At 29.0% G+C, this 18767-nt stretch overlaps 2 protein-coding genes across 5 annotated transcripts in view; one reads left to right on the top strand and one right to left on the bottom strand.

Moving 5' to 3' along the window:
- Arl4 (ADP ribosylation factor-like 4) overlaps positions 1-11204 on the top strand; it is a 31534-nt gene extending 20330 nt beyond the window's left edge. For all 4 annotated transcript variants that reach the window (XM_087413560.1, XM_087413559.1, XM_087413558.1 and 1 more), the window contains one exon: positions 749-11204. In XM_087413560.1, the coding sequence (XP_087269686.1) occupies positions 749-945 (197 nt within the window). In that variant the 3' untranslated portion in view covers positions 946-11204. The remainder of the gene's footprint in view (positions 1-748) is intronic.
- Positions 10994-17824, bottom strand: LOC105143978 (cilia- and flagella-associated protein 100). Its single transcript, XM_011052596.2, has 7 exons — positions 17508-17824; positions 16868-17075; positions 15852-16094; positions 13543-13897; positions 13233-13462; positions 11931-12254; positions 10994-11564 (listed from the first exon to the last, which is right to left on the bottom strand). The coding sequence occupies exons 1-7, from the start codon at positions 17645-17647 to the stop codon at positions 11229-11231; spliced, it is 1836 nt and encodes a 611-aa protein (XP_011050898.1). The 5' UTR covers positions 17648-17824; the 3' UTR covers positions 10994-11228.
- Between the last annotated feature and the right edge of the window lie 943 nt (positions 17825-18767).

Here is an 18767-nt window from a genome sequence, read left to right as displayed (position 1 = left end):
GTCATTTCCGCGTCATGTGAAAATACATCGTATTTTTCTGAAATTATATTATACACTACAAGTAGTTATATAAAAGTATGAACAAGCGCATTTTTATTAAATATTGAATTTCCATTGATGGAAAAATTAATTTATAATTCAAAAAATATAAGATATTACAAACTAATAATAATAAAAAATCTGTCATAAAATAGACATATCTCGCATGATTTTGAGGTATCTTACATACACATGAAGCTATAAAAAAATAGAAGAAATTTTTTTTAATATAAATAAATACAGAGTAAACATTATTTAATTATTCATTTTTTTAATAATTATCAATTGAATGTGCGAATTTCGTAATTTTGGGTCTCGTTCTATTTATACAACTTTTGAATACGGGCCTGCTCATAATAGAACAAATATTAGGAACAGGAATAAATATTATGATTTCAACCTATGAATTCAGATACCATTTATATCGGTTTCTGGTAGATTGAAATCTTAATATTTATTCCTATTCGATATTCCTAATATTTCCTCCATTGTGGGCCATTAGTCTTTCTGATATGTATATTATGGTGGAAAATGATATACGAATAAACTTTATGCAAATACTTAATATAAAAATTTTTCGCGAATTTTTATTGAGCAAAGCATTGCAACTTACTTGTGGCCTTATTTAGAAACGTAGTTTGTTGAATTATGGAATAGTTAAGAATAATATAAACATTTTGCTTTATTTTGTTAACTTTCTATTATATAGGTGCGAAAGAAGTTAGTGAACTAGAGAAGCATCTGGGAGTGTTAGAATTAACCGGAATGCCAGGCAGCGCTTGTATTCGTGTACAACCAGCGTGCGCTATTACAGGCGAAGGACTTCACGAAGGCTTGGACACACTGTACCAGCTGATATTGAAACGACGCAAATTGGCCAAACTGAATCGGAAACGGGCCAGGTAGGCCAGGGCTTCGGAAGACTGCACATGCGTCTTCTGATATTGTCGATTGCGGACAGCCTCTCCTTTGGCGACGCTTTCCACAACTTCCATCTCGTTCTCTCTTTCCAATTGCGATGAGGACATAGCACATTAACTCGAAAGAAGTGAACGGTGATCACAAAGGGTGCGATCACTTCCCTCTGACTTTCACTCTCAGCGAGATGCTGTTGGAATTACTAGCATCGATTTTTAGATTTTGTGTGTGTGTGTGTGTGTGTGTGTGTGTGTATCTGTGTGTGTGTATCTGTGTGTGTGTTTGTATGCTTGCGTGTACATATAAGTATATATCAGTGTAGAGCTGCATGTGAATATGAGAAAAAATAGAAATGGGGGATTTTAATAATTACTGTTCCTATTAGGTTGTTGCATATAACATTTTTTAATTAAAAATTGAGATTATTGATGTTCAAGTTTATGCAATTTTCGAAATCGATATATTATCTATTAGTAATCTTTTTATTTATTGCTTAAATGTAAGATGAAATGCTTTTACGACGCCAAAACTAAAAAAATATATACTTGAATAGTGTAACTTTCAAACATTTACAAATTCTTTTATCAATTCAGGGACTCGAATCGGACCGAAACCAAAATCGATAACTGGACCGTAATCGCTATTTTTGTCAGACCGAAATCGATAACCAAATCGAAATATTGTGCAGGCTAATGGACCGAAATGATAACTGGACCAAAAATGTTTTCCGGTCCGATTTGATTCGGTTTTCGGTTCAGATTTTTTAACTTCATCGGTACGATTGTCGATTACAGTCGACAGCCACCAAACATACGTATTCTTAGCCGAGCGTCAGCTATAGTCAATAGCCACCCAGTGATAGGAAATCGGGAACAGGCATCACAGTGTTTTTCTCCATCCACTCGCTCTCTCCTCACTTTCGGTAAAGGCGAGAAGGATAGAGCGATGAAGGAAAGAAGAACAGTGAGTGGAGTATGTTTGTAATCTTACCCATACAGCACAGAAAGATTGTAAAATGATTGCAGATATATCTCATGCAATGTTATAATATTGCAAATAGATTGCGCACTATTATTAAAAATAATTCTTTTATAATTACTGAATATAATTTGAAATATAATTTGTAATATAAATTTTAAAAAATGCAAAAAAAGAACTAATCAATATATATTTTATATTATAATTATTATCTTTTGTATTTAATTGCAAATTTTATGTGCAGGTATATATGTTTTTTAAATTTTACATATGTAGATATATATTTTACACTTTATGCAGGTATGCCTATTTTGTACATATTCTTAATTAGTGAAATGGAAATATTAAGAAACTCCACGCTTCTATTTCATTTTCTTTATAATATTTAAAAAATTTTTTAATCCAAATATTTCAAAAAATTATGAGAGTTGATTATAAAGTTTGAAAAATCTTGTCGCGTGACGGTGACAACAAATGTTTCAACGAACACTATAATTCCTAATGGCTCTCACACTGGACGTGGAAATACTTGTCGCGCGACAAAATGCGATACCGGTAACCAATAAGCTTACAACTCCTAACATTTTCATTGATTACCATATTGCATTTTGCGCGGCAAGTGTTTTCACATCCAGCGTACAGAAGTCATAAATGAATGGAAATAATTATCATATAACGTGTAATTGACGTATGTTTCTACATGTGATAGCAGTTCATTACTCAAAAGCTAAAATGTTTTTTAATGTTTCTGTAACAATGTTGCAAGATTTGTAAACCGTAATATAAATTATAAAATATTGAAATTCCTAATACCTACAGTGTTGCAGCGATATTACAGCGCAATGTGTAATATTACAACATTTCTACAATGTTACTGCAAGTTTGTATGCTGTATGGGTACATTCATATTTTTAACGCTTCTTAGACATGCAGTTGATTTTAAGACTCCTGACTAGTCGCTGTAGCAATTGAAAAAATGATCTATTTACAATGATCTATTTACATAATCTTTCATTCTATATTTAAAAAAATTTTTTTCAATAAACATTTTATTTAATAAATATGAATTTTTTAAATATGCAATTTATGCTTATCATATTATCTTTTTAGCAGGTAAACATACACTCGTAACCGTAACCGAAAAAAAATTGAAGTCCAAATTATGGTCACCATTATCGGTGAAAGAATTGAAATCACTTGGATTTCGGACTTTTTCAGTAACTGAAAAAGTCCGAAATTATCGATAAAAGAACCGGAATTGAAAATTGAGTACAGCCTCTGATAACCAGATCGATTCGATCCGAGTCCTAGATTATAAGAATATTAATTTGTCATCTGCAATGTGATTCAGCACAAATTTACAAATAAATTTACAAATTTGAAATGATATAGACATTGTGCTATTATATTGTAAGTATTTCTTCTCTTTATATAATTGAATTAAATTTTATATTGAATTAGATTTATTTTGTATGCAACAATGTAATGATTAAAATGATCGTAAATATAAATGTGTGACGATGCTAGTCGACTGAGGAAAATCTATTGTTGCGACAAAGAAAAAAGAGTCGATGCGAAAGTGGTATAAATGTAAGTAAATAATTGTAAATAAATCGGAAAAGTTGTAATTTCATGCTGACATAAATTTCAAATGCAAAGATGCATTAACACGAGCAACGAAGTTAATTAATGTCAAAAAATCTGTGACAATATAAGTCGTCATAAATTACTTTGCAAAATTGGATATTTTGTTGCAAAGATTAATTATTGCCATATTTTTAAATATAAAACAACACAGCAATATATTCTTTTTAAAATTACATGCGAGTAATTTGATGTTACTTATTTCATAAACTTTTTTTATAAAACCTTTGTCATTAAACATATTGAAAATATATTGGAATTTTAAAGAAGCACTTTTATATGTTATAGCTATTATAAATTCTTTGATATAGTGCAGAAAAAATTTTTTGATATTGATTTAATTTTATTCTTTTAATTCACAGAATCAATCGAATCATTAATGATCATTAATAAATCATTAATTGAATCATTAATGAATGAATATGTTTGCGATTTTAATGAGATTATATTGCTCATCGAAATGTCGCTATATGTTTCTATGGAAAACTTTCGAGTTCCTTTCGCCCTGCTATTTATTGATGATTATTAATGTCAATAAATTGTGCCGCTTAGAGCTGTTCTTCGGATAAATTATGTAGTAATTTACGTATTGGATAAACAAAAAAATAAAAGAATAAGAACAAAAGAGAGTAAGACAATGAACTGAAGTTTTCCGAAAGATGGAATAACTCAGGCCGTATTCCAATATGCACTGCCAGTATTGAAAATCTATAGTTTACGTTACGTATACTGTAGATTTTCAGTACTGTATATCGGAACACGCCTTCAGCCACAACGTTATTAATGCCTAATATGTTACCTATACATATACTTTTTAAAACTAAAAAATTCTCAAAAATCATTAATAATGGCACTAAAACACAATATTTTTTTTATATTTAATATCCAAGTACAAAAAAATTTAGAAAGAACCAAGAACTCACTTATTTGTCATTTGTATATGTCGCGGAATTACTATTGTCTCTAGAAAATATACATGTATGCATACGTATATTAAGGTAGAGATATCAATATATATATATATAGTTCACGAGATATTTTATACTTTATTTTGGCATATAATTGATATGAAATATTAAAGATCTTGTAAACTATTAATTTTTTTATAATCGTACCTTAATATTTTTATGAACATAATAATGACATGAATCAATTGGTGTAATGAAAACACAGTTGCTTATTTAAAAAATTATCAATTTTACCTATATATACACACACACACACACACGCGCGCGCGCGCGCGTGTGTTAGCAACTGTGTATTTTCTTTATACCAATTGATTTATTTTATTAACGCATACAAAAATTAATAGTTTACGAGATGTTTAATATTCATGTCAATATGTGCCAAAATAAAGTATAAAATGTGTCATAAACTGTTAGTTTTTTGATATCTGTACCATAATATTTTTATATGCAGAATAATTAATGGAATATCATATTACATTTAAAAAATCATATAATTCCATTTAAATAAACGAAGTTGATCTTAAAATCTCCGAAGCGCCTCTACCCGGATAAAAATGATTATCGCTATACGATAGCTACCTTTGTACCATGCAATTTTGGTAACATAAGTTTCCCTTTGAACTTTATATTGTAGATTCAAATATATCTAAGGTGATAATAGTTATTGAGACACCCTGTATATATGTATATGTATATACAAGGTGTTCAGAAATTCAACCGACCACATTTTTAGGCAGATAGAGCGGACTAAACTGAGTCGAAAAGTCCTCTACCAGGAAATTTTCGCAATAGTTAACAAGATATTGATTACTAAAAATGCCGAATATTGGTCTTCTAAAATAATTTTTTCTCAAATACTATTAACTTTACAGAAAAATTGCAAGAGATAAAAATTGTTTATCTTCTTCCTACAAAGTTCTGAGAATTTTTTGTTCAGAATTTTTTCAAAATTTCTTAATATCGTATTTTCTCATGTTGATAAAAATAATTGCCACTATATGTATATATAAGAGAATGCAATACTAAAAAGTTAATAAAAAATAAGAGTTCTATGAGAAGAAAATAAATAATTTTTGTCTCGCAGTTTTTTTGTAAAGTTGATAGTATTTGAGAAAAAAATTATTGAATATTTGATGAATATTTGGTCATTTTTAGTAATTAATATCTTGTTAACTTATTACGAAAATTGCAAAATGATAGAAGACTTACGACTCAGTTTAGTTCGCTCTACCTGCCCACGAATGTGATCGATTGAATTTTCAAACATCCTATATATACTCGTATGTACATATATGTATGTATATGTACGTGTGTGCGTGCATGCGTGTATACAGAGTGTCTCTAAATTCTCGCATACGGAGTACAAAACGTAATACTTTATGCTAAAACAAACAACTTTTTCCTTTAGCAAAATTCCGTTCAATAAATAATTTTTGCTCTTATTTGTTAACTTCAACCTGCTCTTCTGCAAAAATTACTTGTCGGATGCAATTTTGTTAACGAATAAAGTTATTTGTTTTAACATAAAATATCATGTTTTGTACTCCATATGCGGAAATTTAGAGACACCCTGTATATACGTACATCTGTAGGATGACTATTAAGATTGTGTCTGAACGATTACTTCGCAACAAGTAAGAAACAAATGAAACGCTATTTTGTAGGGTAAACTTATCATTTTCATTTGTTATTGTACAAGTCAGTTTATACATATATGAATGTCAGTATGAATGTATTATCCATTAAAGAAAAGTTGCTTTTCATTTCTTTCTACAGAGCAAGAACTGTACAAAATTATATAGATTTTGTAAAATTTTATCAGGCCCTTCCTTATGTGATGGGATTGGCTTGTGTGCAAATAATTAGGCGAGATATTCAGTACTACTCGATCAAGACAGTTGCGTGAACGGACAGTCATATTATCTTTAACTCTCTGGCACCCTGCATGAACATCATGTGATCCCCCTTTTCTATGCATATTAACCCTTGAGCACGTTCATGCTATAAAGGTTTACACAACAAATGTGGATTTAAAAAAAGCTTCAAGTGAAAGTACGCTTATAAGGGAAATCTCGCGAAGTAAGGGAAATCTCAAATTCATGAATCTTTATACGAAACTTTTTAATGAAACTTCATATATATGTTCATATATATGTGGATTATGTAAATATGAATTTAGAAAATATTAAATGATGCGAAAAAATAGTTTTAAATAATCACTTTTTGCAGGTAACGTAGTTTTTAGCATTTTTATATTTATACCTCAAAAACTATTCAAGATATAAAAAAGATATTATACATAAGTTTTATGATAAAATTATTTCTATTCACAGTATTTTTTAACAATAATTTAAAAACAATTTTTTTTTATTTTTGAACCTTTTTTCTTCGATTAATGCAGTCATGTTGACGCTCTGACTGATATACAACAACTCAAATGAATTTTTGAACCTTTTTTCTTCGCCTTCGAATTTTTGAACCTTTTTATGCATTCATGTTGATGATCTGACTGATTTATACAACAATTCAAATGAATTTTCTCTCACAAAATGACGTTTCATTTGTTTTGTTCGGCCTATATATTGTGAAGTAATAACTGTTTAGTTTAGACACAATTTTAGTCATCCTATATATATATATATATATATATATATATATATATATATATATATATATATATACACACATACACAGGGTGTTTCAAAAAGAGTGCGAATCCTTTTACTGGCAGATTCCGTGGAACATTCTAAGACAAAAGTCTTATACGAAAATATAGCTGTAATACCTTTCAAATTATAAAAGAATAAAATTCGTCGATTGTAGCATCTCAAATTTTCACGCTCAGACACATCGTGTACGCGATTGCAAAGATGTTCTTATACATTGACTCGCTTTTAAATATTGACATAACTGATACACTTACTAGTGCTTAACTGAAAATTTATTTTCAAAATTTTATTTTAAAATAACTAATGGTGTAAATTAACAGCACTTTAAAATAGCAATGCTACAATGATTATATAATTTCCGTACTTTGATAATTTTATGAAAAAAGTTGTAGGATTAAAAGCAGAGAATATGGAATAGTGTTTTTTTAAATTAAGAGGAGGCTCTACTCTAGAGGTCCAAAATGTATATATTTTTTCGTAAGGAAAGAAACGAGATATCAAAATAATGTTTTGGCATTATGTTTTACATATTTCAGCGTACAAATAATAATTTTTTTTCAGAGATATAAAAAATAGCGGCTGTAGCATAGAGATGCATCAGAACGTGCAGCGCGTACATGGCCAATTGATGGCAAATCCTGGCTATTGACAGTTTATCTGAGACAAAAAAATCAATAAAATTATTAAAATATATTAAATTTGTAGGGCCATGAAACTTATTTCATTTGAAAAATTTAAAAATTTATAGAATGGCAGCCATTTGAAATTAAGTGTCAATTATCACGAATTTTTTTTCATTTTTAACCTGTTCAAAGAAATAGTTATTTTGGAAAATTTATGACATTTCCAGGTTCATAAAAATTGTCTAGTTTACGTGAGAAAAAATATCAAATCAGTCGGAGGGTTGAAGCTGTACATTACCAATTTGAATGCGAGAAAAATGCGAAAAAATAAAATTTTATTTGATGATAATGATTTTAATTAACTACAATATTTTGCAACTTATATATAATAAGCAATTCCTGGCCTATAGTCAATTTCTCCTCTGTTTAGAGAACAAATTTTGCTGCATTTGAGCTTTTCTTCTTTCGATTCTTGCTTGTTTTTGCGCGTAATATCATTAAGCTCACTTGATTTTTGATCGATGCAAAATCCGATTTAACAAGTCAAAAAAATGCTTTAACATTATTTAAATTGCTTTAACATTTTGAATATTAAAAAATCCCTTTACAGGCATATTCTACACACTTCAGAGATGCCAATAATGTAAAAAAATCGATTTTTTTGCCCTTCAAAGTAGAACCTCCCTTTAACATTGTTCCGATATAAATGCATATGAAAACATTAAATTTACACAGCATTCTTGAGGAATATATTAGCTACAATATCCAATAAATGAAAATCACCAAAATTTAAGTCCAACGTCAATATTAACAAAAAAATAAAGTGTGAAAATGAGAGGTTTAAAAAATGAGATATAATATGGAGTATCGGTGGAATTTAGGTAATAGTAACAAATAAATGAAGTCTAAATTTGTTTATTTATGTAAATTGATCAAGAAAAGTAGTTAAAGATAGTTCACATTTTTTATTGTACAATAACAGAAAATCTAATAGCATGATTGGATAAACTAGCAAATAAGCTGATATGGAATCCTATAACTTAACTTCCCTGATATAAGTTGCTAATATGGAATCTATCTCATATTCTCAACCCTCATTCCACATTATCTGCATGTCGTCACATGATAAAGAAAGTCTTTTTGTAGTAATAAAAAAGTTAGAAATCATAATTTGTCTGCATAATATTATACATACATTATGAAAAATCGTCTATGTAATATAAGTAGGGATGCATCGAATCGTAAAATTACCAGATAAAATATAACATCAGATATCCGAGAAGGCAATTTCTTCGAGTCGAACATCCGATATTTTCCGGATATCCGATCGAATTCCGAGAAAATGTCTCCTAAAAAAAAACAGATATTGTAGAGAAAAAAATTGTAACAATGTATAAGATGTTATAGCATTATGAATATCTATACTTATTTCTATACATTTGTATAATAAAAAAATCAACAATTTAATGATATAAAATTTCTACCGGATATATTGCCGAATACTAATGATATCCGATTATTCGGTCGGATAGTAAAAAAGTGCCGGATAATATCAGATACTGGATATTTTTCGGATATCCGGTGCATCCCTAAATATAAACATCAACAAACTTCCCTTCAGTTTGTGAAAACATCGTTTTTAAAGATGCCGACGTTTTAGATTCCTAATGCAATGAAAATAAATAAATGTTTATTGTGATGAAACATTATTTTGTCGGGCTCGCAACATTTTTTGCTCATTACTTGTTATGATATGTTTGGTAGCAATTGCCACAACTTACAGCGATTACCGCTAAATTGCAATGCTTTAGAAAATAAGCCACCATTCCATATTAGCAATCTATTCCACATTCTCTGCTTTTATCCTACATGTAAAATTCAAATAGGAAATAATAAAAAAAAATGTCAAATATTAATTCAATTTTAATGTATTCATATATAATAAATTGTTGATACATATTTGTTTGACAATTGCGACGCAGTATCAAAAGATAAAAAAAAGGGGTTAATTGTAAAAATTATGTTGAAAAAAACAATTAGCCAACTTTAATCGTTTATAATTTAAAAAGTATAGTCTCAATATTTTTGTATAAGATTTTTCATTTAGAATGTTGTTCTACAAAATCTGCCAGTGAAAGGACCTATACTTTTTCTGGGACACTACACATACATACACATGCGCACACACATAACGCACATATGTATAAATATATACATACATGCGCGCGCGCGCGTGTGTGTGTGTGTGTGTGTAACAATATGAGCCAAAAGTCTGGAAGTCAAGATTATTGCAGATTGTTTCTCTTATTTTCATTTTTATGTTAAAAATGAAAATTTGAGAAATAACTTTCAATGGTCTTGATTTTGACAAACGTTATCAAAATCTTCGAACAACATTTAAGAGGTTTGAGTTATGATCGAACATCTCGAATAATGTTATAATAATATTGGCGGTACCTGAACTTTGTCAACTCATATCTCAAAAAAGACTGACGGGTCAATTCTAAATTAAATCGTAAGATTCATGTTCTCGTCACTTGTAAGTACTTACAAACATGGCTTGTAACTTTATCCAGTATCTTTACAGACAGACTTTACATAACTTCTTGCATAAAATTTACGAGAAATCGTAGATCATGAATAATGGTACGTTTTACAGTGCCTAAAATTACTAGTCATAAATTTTTACAGGAATAAATTGCGAGCCTTACGATTCTACTTAGATTTGACCTATTAATTAAAGGCAGTAAAAAGATCTCGACATCAGCTAATTGAAAAAGCGGACGTTTACTTTCAAAATTAAAGTTGACTTTGAGAACTTATCCATACACTCGAGATCAAATAAGTCTCTTTGATGTTCAAATTTTACAAGCTTATGAAACATTTTTCTCAAAAATACTTTTTTTTTATAAGATATTCGACTGTCCAGACTTTCGGTCCATTCTGTGTGTGACCTCTAGTAATAGAGATTTTATTTAAAAAAGTTGCTCGTGTGTAAAAAGAAAAAGAGATACTTGAAGGTAAAGTGTATATCGCAGTCTTCTTATAAAGTTTATAAGAAGGAATGTATAAATTGGCGCTTTGTAATCAAGATATCAAGCATGATTGTTGTTTTTATATCGACTATCGTCCCGAATTCTATTGTACGCTGTAGTTGCCTCTTGTTGTGTTTTATTATCTCTGAATATTTTATCTTGTGCTTCAACATTGATCGTTAAATCGCCTATTTATGTATACATATTAATTATTAATAGCGCTAAGTAATCGACAATGCGTAGCGCATTAGACTGATAGAATCCTTTCGGATATATACGCACGAGAAATTTTCAAATAAATGTGCTGATTCTGTTACGTTTTCAATAGTATATTCATTTTCTCTTTTCTTCTGCTTATTCCTCTTCCTCCTCTTTCTCCTTTTCCTTTTGATTCGAAGATGTATCATTAAGTATCGTTTTGTTTTTGATATCATCTTGTTTGCTCTTGAATGTCAAATCGAAATCATCTGGAAACTTGGAACGATATGTGACGAAGTCATCGTGTACTCTGCAGTAATCGGTGAAGAAGGTGAGATATTGGAGTTCCTCATCCGTCGGTTTCGATAAACGTAATGGCGGCTTCATCTTGATTATAATCGGTACTGAACGCCGAATTAATGGCCGTTTTTTGCTTACAGGTAATTCCATAACCCGCTTCAGAGCTTCCAATAGTCGATGCATTAGTTCGAACTAGCAATCATGCAAATTATTACAAGTTGAGATATTGTTTGCGTTAAATTATTCGTGTAACAATTCGTGTAACATAATCATTTGAGATGTTAAATTCAAGGCTATATACTTAATTGAAAAATAACAAGTAAACTATTTAGCTCATAATACAATAATAACAATAAATAACAGTAAAAGACAAACAAACAATATTTTAATTAAGATAATAAAATTTAACTTATTACGTAAAGATAAATGCATTTTGAACTTGAAATTACAAAGTCTTTAAAAATCATATAATTTTAGGCTTTCCGTGAGATTAACCTCTTAAGACTACTGTTCTCTTATTTACGAGCAAAAGATAAATGTTTAATATAAATTATTTACCTTTTTTGCGGCGTCCTCCGCATCCTTTATAATCTTCATCTCTTGACGGAATCCTTCCCGTTCACAAGCACGAACAATTTCGCGCGGCAGATTATCCAGCTGGAGATTAAGCTCCTCGTGCAATTTTTCAATCCATGTCATCATCGAAAAACTATCAAGATTCGCGTCATTCGGACCTATGCAACTCTCATAGGCATCTTCTACGAAAACGCGAAGATAGAGTACTTCTTCAGAACAGACAAGATATCGAAAAACATCTCGGAGAAGATAATTAGCGTATTCCTCGAGATTTACTGCTCTATTTTCTGCCTCAATGATGAAATTCTATCGGATACTTCGATTCGTAAGACTAAATTGTTAATGTTAAAGATATAATGAGAATTTAAAAAAGAAAAACATATTTCATTAGAATTTATGTGAAATATTTTATGTATAGAATGTTTCCGAAAAATGACGATAAACCTAAAAAGATGATAGTCAAATTAAACAACTTATATGTGATTTACATGTTGGGTGACATGTCAAGACGATAGATATCAATTTTTGTTAAACATTATTGGTAATGAGGTTGAAGAATCATTTTGAACATTATTGCAAAACAATAATTGAACAAAATTCTAAAAACAATAATTTTTCCATTACGATCTCTTATTATCAGCCTTTTAAGTTTGTCCCCACTTTTCAGAAATACTATATATAAAAATCCAATGCTTTAGAAGCATGTAGTATTCACTGAAAAGTATTCATTAAAAGTAAGCACTCAATCAATATAAATCGAAAAATTAATTTATCTTAGTAATCAAATTTTTATAGTTTGTAATATCTTTAAGAATTTTTCGTATTTTACATTTATAAAAATTTCTGAAAATTACCTTAAATTCTTTTTTTTATTTATATTTGTTAAATTTTCTTCAGAAATGATAGAATGAAAAATCTTAGAATTCATAAAAATTCTGAGAAACTTTCTAAAAAGTTATAAAATTATACAAAAATTCTGAGAATTTTTAAATTTGTATATATAAAACTTATAAAATATTATATGAAGAATTATAGGAAAAAAATTTTCGCTAGAGTGAATTATAAAAAGAAGATGTTCTATATATAAAAATGTAAGCACTTATCAATGAATTTAAATTTGGGAAATCATTTTTGTTTTTAACGTGATTCTATCTTGATTAATCTTTCATTTTTTTCATTGTGAATGTTGTCACTAAAATCTTAGAAACTTTTTTCAAACATCCAAAATGTAATATGTTCAATTTGTAAATCATGTGAACTCGATCGAATTAAATTGGTACGAACTTCTAAGTCATTGATCATTGAAGTAATTTCGTTGATCTCTTGTTTGATTTGCGCTTCAGTCGCAGCGATTGTCATGATCAAATCTGCTATCGGGGCAGCGAGAGATTCGAGATATACGAGTGCATTTAAATTCTGTGTCTCCATTGCCCGGAAGATGCGAATTAAATCGAATGGATCCTCGAAGTACAATACGGTCGGGCCGGCATCAGTGATGTCCTGTTCAAATAATTCTAACACGAAATGATTGTTCGTACATTAAGAAAAAAAATGTTGAAAAGTATTAAGTGCTAAACATTTCGCCCAGAATTACCTATCAATTTCTCCAAGGGTACGGTTTCATCTAGTGTTTTGTATCTGTTAAACAGGTCTATCGATGGAGTATCGACTGAGATAATGCCCCGTTCTGCTTCATACTTGGTCCTCCAAGCGACAGGTGACACGCAATAAAGGAACATCTGGCACATTTTTACTAATCTCCACTGTTCTTCCAAGACATAAATTTCCAACCTAATATGACCCAATTGTCTCGCAAACTCATTCTTCCGAGTGCCAGTCTTTTCCGTCAATTTCACTTCCCATTCCGCTTTCTTCAGCATTTGCATACTTTTTTCATGATCTTTCGATAAGAATTCGTCGAAGTCGCTTACATATCGCTGACAACGATGCTTTTATAAAATAGTAAAACGGATGAATTTATGTCGAAATATATTCATTTGAGAAATTAATATTATATATAGTGTCAGATAAGGTGTTTCTTGCGCATGGATAAGAAGACATTTCTTGCGCGTATATGAAATGTCTTATTCAAACTAATTATTTTCGTTGCTATTGATGATAAAAGAAAATATATAAGAGATAAATAATTATGAACAGAAAATGCATAAGAGAGGAATTATTATAAGGAATTATTTTAAAGTTATACCACAAAAAGATCAATACTAAAATTTAATCAATAAACTTGAGTTTGGATTAGGTAATACATACAAACTTCGTTCTTGAATAAGAGGGGCCCTTACGAAAAAAAACTGCTAATGCACTAGTACAATAAATAAATTCGACAGTAGTATCTTAGTACATGATATTAGGATAATATTCTATTTTTATATTCAGTGTACTGTGATCATACTGAATAAACTAGAAACATTAATGTTGTTATTAGTCTGTAACAATTTATTATTTTCTTAGAAAATTGAACGGTAAACGTTTCAACCTCTGTTTTTGGGTCCTTTATAAAATTAAAATAATCAAATAATCAAATACATGTTATGCGAGTGATTCTTTTAACGCGCGTATCGTGTCTGTTCAAAATTTTTTGAAATATTACCAAAAAAATTTCAGCTATTTCTAGTACTACAAAAATGATGTTCAAATATATACTTGATTGATATTTTAATAATATTTTAATAATATTTATATTGTTTAAGTATCGATTAAACATATATTTAAATATCATTTCTGAAGTACTTAAAATTTATTAAGAGTTTTGGCCATTAGTCGCATTTGTGATCTGTTTACAGATTAAAACTTGTTGAAATAAACTTAAGTGTTTCTCAAAAATAGTAATTATATCGCCAATTATTTTGATTAATTGATCATATTACGTATATATGTATAAAAGGATATATACATAATTACTATTTAAAAAATCATACTTGCAGTTTCCACACAATATCATTATTCAAAAGTTTTTTGCAATTAAAGTAGAATAAGTCAGAATAACATTAAAATGACATTAAATTGAATCGTGATCAAAAAATGATTGATCAAAAAAATGATAGTAAACATTTTGAAGCCATTTTAATATTATAATTTTTGTTCTATTTAAATGTATTTTTTAATTTATTGCCTATGATAAATTATAGAAACATTTCTGTTAAAATTTCATATGACATATTGCAGAATTCTTTCAGAATTATTGCACATGAGATGTGAAAGATTGAAACATTTCTGAAAATTTTCTGCAATAATCGATACTGTATGAGAAGAGTTAAAATAGAAAATAGAAATCAAATGAAAAATCTCGTTAAGCTGAATACAAATATATGTTTCTATTTTCCGTTCCAAAGTTACAGAGTTCCAAAATTCTGAATTCAAAACGATTTTTTATAGCTGCGATATTTTTATGCTTTTCCAAGGAGCGTGCTATCAATATTATTTGTGTCATACTATCCTTTGTTCCACATTTAATAGACGATGAAAATAGAATGATAGACACAAATAGTGATTCTCCGAAGCAGCCTACAAAACGCGGCACAGACACACTATTAATGGCTGTGTTCAGCAGAGAAAGCAGCTTTGCAATTATTGTAAAATTCTTTAGTATGATTGATTTATATATTTAGATCCATAAGGAATCAACAGTAAAAACCAATTCTTCGAATTATATCTATTGAAGAATTTTAAAACAGTTATCAAAGCTGCTTTCTCTGCTAAATGCGCAGCTATTATAGATTAGGCGATTCATTTAGTACCTATTTTAATCCTTTCAGTGCTAGAATTGGCGGCACATTTTAGCCGCACTCTTTCTTATTGTTTTTGTAAAGCGCAGCCTTGTGTAATTGTTATTATTTTATAAATATTTCTCTTAAAATATTAATTTAATTACGTTAAAGTTTATACCTGGATTTGTCGTAATCGTTGTGTTTCTTGCTCAAATTGTTGATCGATACGAATACAATCATCTTTTTCTTGACCAATGAGAAGTTTTGTTTTTAATATCTCTCTTATATCTTGGATATACTCTTTTAATAAAAACTTTTCTTTCACAGGTCTACCGGCTAATTCTGTAAAATACTGTGGATTTACATCCGTCATGGCAATCACTTTATCCAACTTTTTGTATTTTTCTGCTTCTATTTCAACCTGTGCAAAATTTTTTAGTAAGCATATAATAATGCACAATATATATCTATCGAAATGTTCTTCCAGTTTCTTTCTTTTTTATTTTCCTACGTTTTACGAAACTTAGAAATAAAAAGACGATTCCAATCAAAAATTTCCTTAGAATTTTTTGCATAATTCTTCAGAATTTCTATACATATAAATAGTAGGAGGAATCGGGAGACTTGACCATATGGAAGAGTTGAACTACTTCATATTTCTCGTTCAAATTTTCCACTTATCAAGCTGGCAATCATGTTTCGAGAAATGTGAAATCAAAATGGTATGATACATCGCGGACAACTGCTTAGCCTGAAATTTGAGATATTTGAGGTTCAACTCTCCCATATAGTTAAGTCTCCCGAATTCCTCCTATAACTTTTTAAGAAATTTCTCCGAATTGTTATACAAATTGGAATATTTTTCAGAAATGTCTAAAAAAGTCTATTTATTTTCCAAAATTTTTTATGTGATTTCTGAAACGTTCTAAGTTTTTTCATAATTTTTCTATAATTTCTGAAAAAAAACTTATAAAATCTAAAAAAGTTTAGATATTTTTCAAAAATCTGCTTAATTTAAATATTTCGAAAATATTGTGAAATCTTATGAGATTTTTTTCACCAAGATTTATACAATATATTATAACGGTTAATATATAATATATTTTGAGAATTTAATAAATTAAATTATATAATATTATGCAACATAAATATATTCATCAAAGATCTCAATAATAATAAATAAGCACAACTTACATGTAAAATATTACGAGGTTGCAAAATTTTATGTCGATCCTTATAGACTTTTCTGTCGCGTTTGGATATCGCTTTCTTTTTTTGCATTTTCCACCATTGAAGATAGGACAAGGTTTGGGAACAAGAAGGAAAAACAAAAGGTGATTGTTGCTCCTTTACATTTTCATCTTCATTTAGTAATTTATAATTAGTCCAATAACGTCGTATTCTAAGAAATTGACAGTTTTTCGTGTTACAACAAATTGGAGCTTTCATGTTCTGCTCAAAAGCACGAATATACGCTTTTAATTCAAATCAAGAAGACATGAAAGAAAAACGCAGTTAATGCTTATTTTTACCAATGTAGATTGGCTGCATTCAGCAAAACACATAGTTTTCCAATCGTATTATGATTTTCTGCTGAAATAGAATCATTCCTCTTGCTTTTTCAATCAGCATGAAGAAAACTTCCAACAGCAAACAAAGCGTTCTGCTGAATGCAGCCATTGACTTTAATGACTTTAATCTTAGTTTACTATTTATCTCTCTTTTTTTAATTCTTAAAACAAGTTAAACCAAGAATAAAGTTAATCTACATTGGTAGAAATAGACATAAGAAATGGAAAAGAGGCATAAAATTTGGTTTTCACGGTTATATAACCTTGAAAAATTGCGATCACTGTTAAAAGTTGATTCGGTCCCATGCGTTACGCGTAATTTCTTGCGTGCCGTCAGCTGATGGATTCTTTGGCCGGCTTCGCGCAACTCGGAAAAGTTCATCTTCCGCGTTTTATTTTTCATTAATCTGAATTAAAAGCACATAAAAATTCACAGTAACTATCGTGAAAGCCATCGAATCACACCGAACGGAGAGATCTAATTTGTTTGACATGCGCTTTGCGTTCTTCTGGATGTAGAGCTGCGTTCAATAAGCTATGTATATATTTTTGTCTCACAGATCTCCCGATAAAAAATTATTAATTTATGTAAGAATATTCTATAAAAAAGACCTTACAAAAGTAAAAAAAAAAAAAATACGCCAAGTACATAAATGCAAAAGAACGTATGCAACGAAAAAAAATTATGTTTATTTAAAAGTCATAAATAAGTACACTGAAAAAAATATTTTAAGTAAAAAAAATTGTATTTCAAAAAATAATTTCTTTAAATACTAGCAATGAAAATATTTATTTAACAATATTTATTTGAATCTTGCAGTGAAAATTATGTAAATTAAAAGATGATAATATAAAACAGTGTCTTATATCCTTGTATGTCCTTGAATCCTCCTTAAATCCTCCTTAAATCCTCGAATTTAATACATCCTAGAAAACTTCTTAAGTCATGAAATTTAATTTTAGAAAATTCCTAAAAATCCCTGGAATTACAGAACTGACCTGGATTTTTTCTTTCAATCTAAAAAATCATATTATAAAACGTATAAAAAGTTAAAAAGTATTTTGTTACATAGATAAGTTTAAAATGAACTGTAATAAGTATTCTATTTACTAATTAGAATACATGCAGAATTGTGCAAAACTGTAAGCCAATTAACAAATGTAAATTACAAATTACAATTACAATGTAATTCTTAATTCAATTAGTAATTATGTTTTGTAATTATTAATTGCTGAAAACAATTAAATGAAATAATTGCGAAAAGAGATTGTAAACAAATTACAATTATTTAATTGTTAATTGTTAATTGATTAACTGTAATTGTAATTAGAATAAGAGCAATTAATGCCTTATAGAATATTGTATTCTTTCTAAAAAATGGCATTTCATCGATATTGTTATGTTCTTGTGCATATGAAAAATAATAAAATTTACCTACTAATCATATGAAGAGCAAAATTTCAAAATGTATTTTGTTCAAAATTTCATTTTTTTTTTAGTTAGAGATACCATAGTGTTTAAT

This window comes from Acromyrmex echinatior, chromosome 14 (genome assembly GCF_024713525.1).
Source record: "Acromyrmex echinatior isolate Ae372 chromosome 14, ASM2471352v2, whole genome shotgun sequence".
Lineage (NCBI taxonomy): Eukaryota > Metazoa > Arthropoda > Insecta > Hymenoptera > Formicidae > Acromyrmex > Acromyrmex echinatior.
The sequence above is the reverse complement of the archived record's forward strand: the minus strand, read 5'-3'. Positions and strand labels throughout refer to the sequence as shown.

Coding starts and splice junctions, on each gene's coding strand:
- LOC105143978 (XM_011052596.2), bottom strand. CDS start 17,647: ATGAAAAATAAAACGCGGAAGATGAACTTTTCCGAGTTGCGCGAAGCC. Junction 13,463..13,542: donor ACCCTTGGAGAAATTGATAG/GTAATTCTGGGC, acceptor ATTTCGTGTTAG/AATTATTTGAACAGGACATC. Junction 11,565..11,930: donor CGGAGGACGCCGCAAAAAAG/GTAAATAATTTA, acceptor CATGATTGCTAG/TTCGAACTAATGCATCGACT.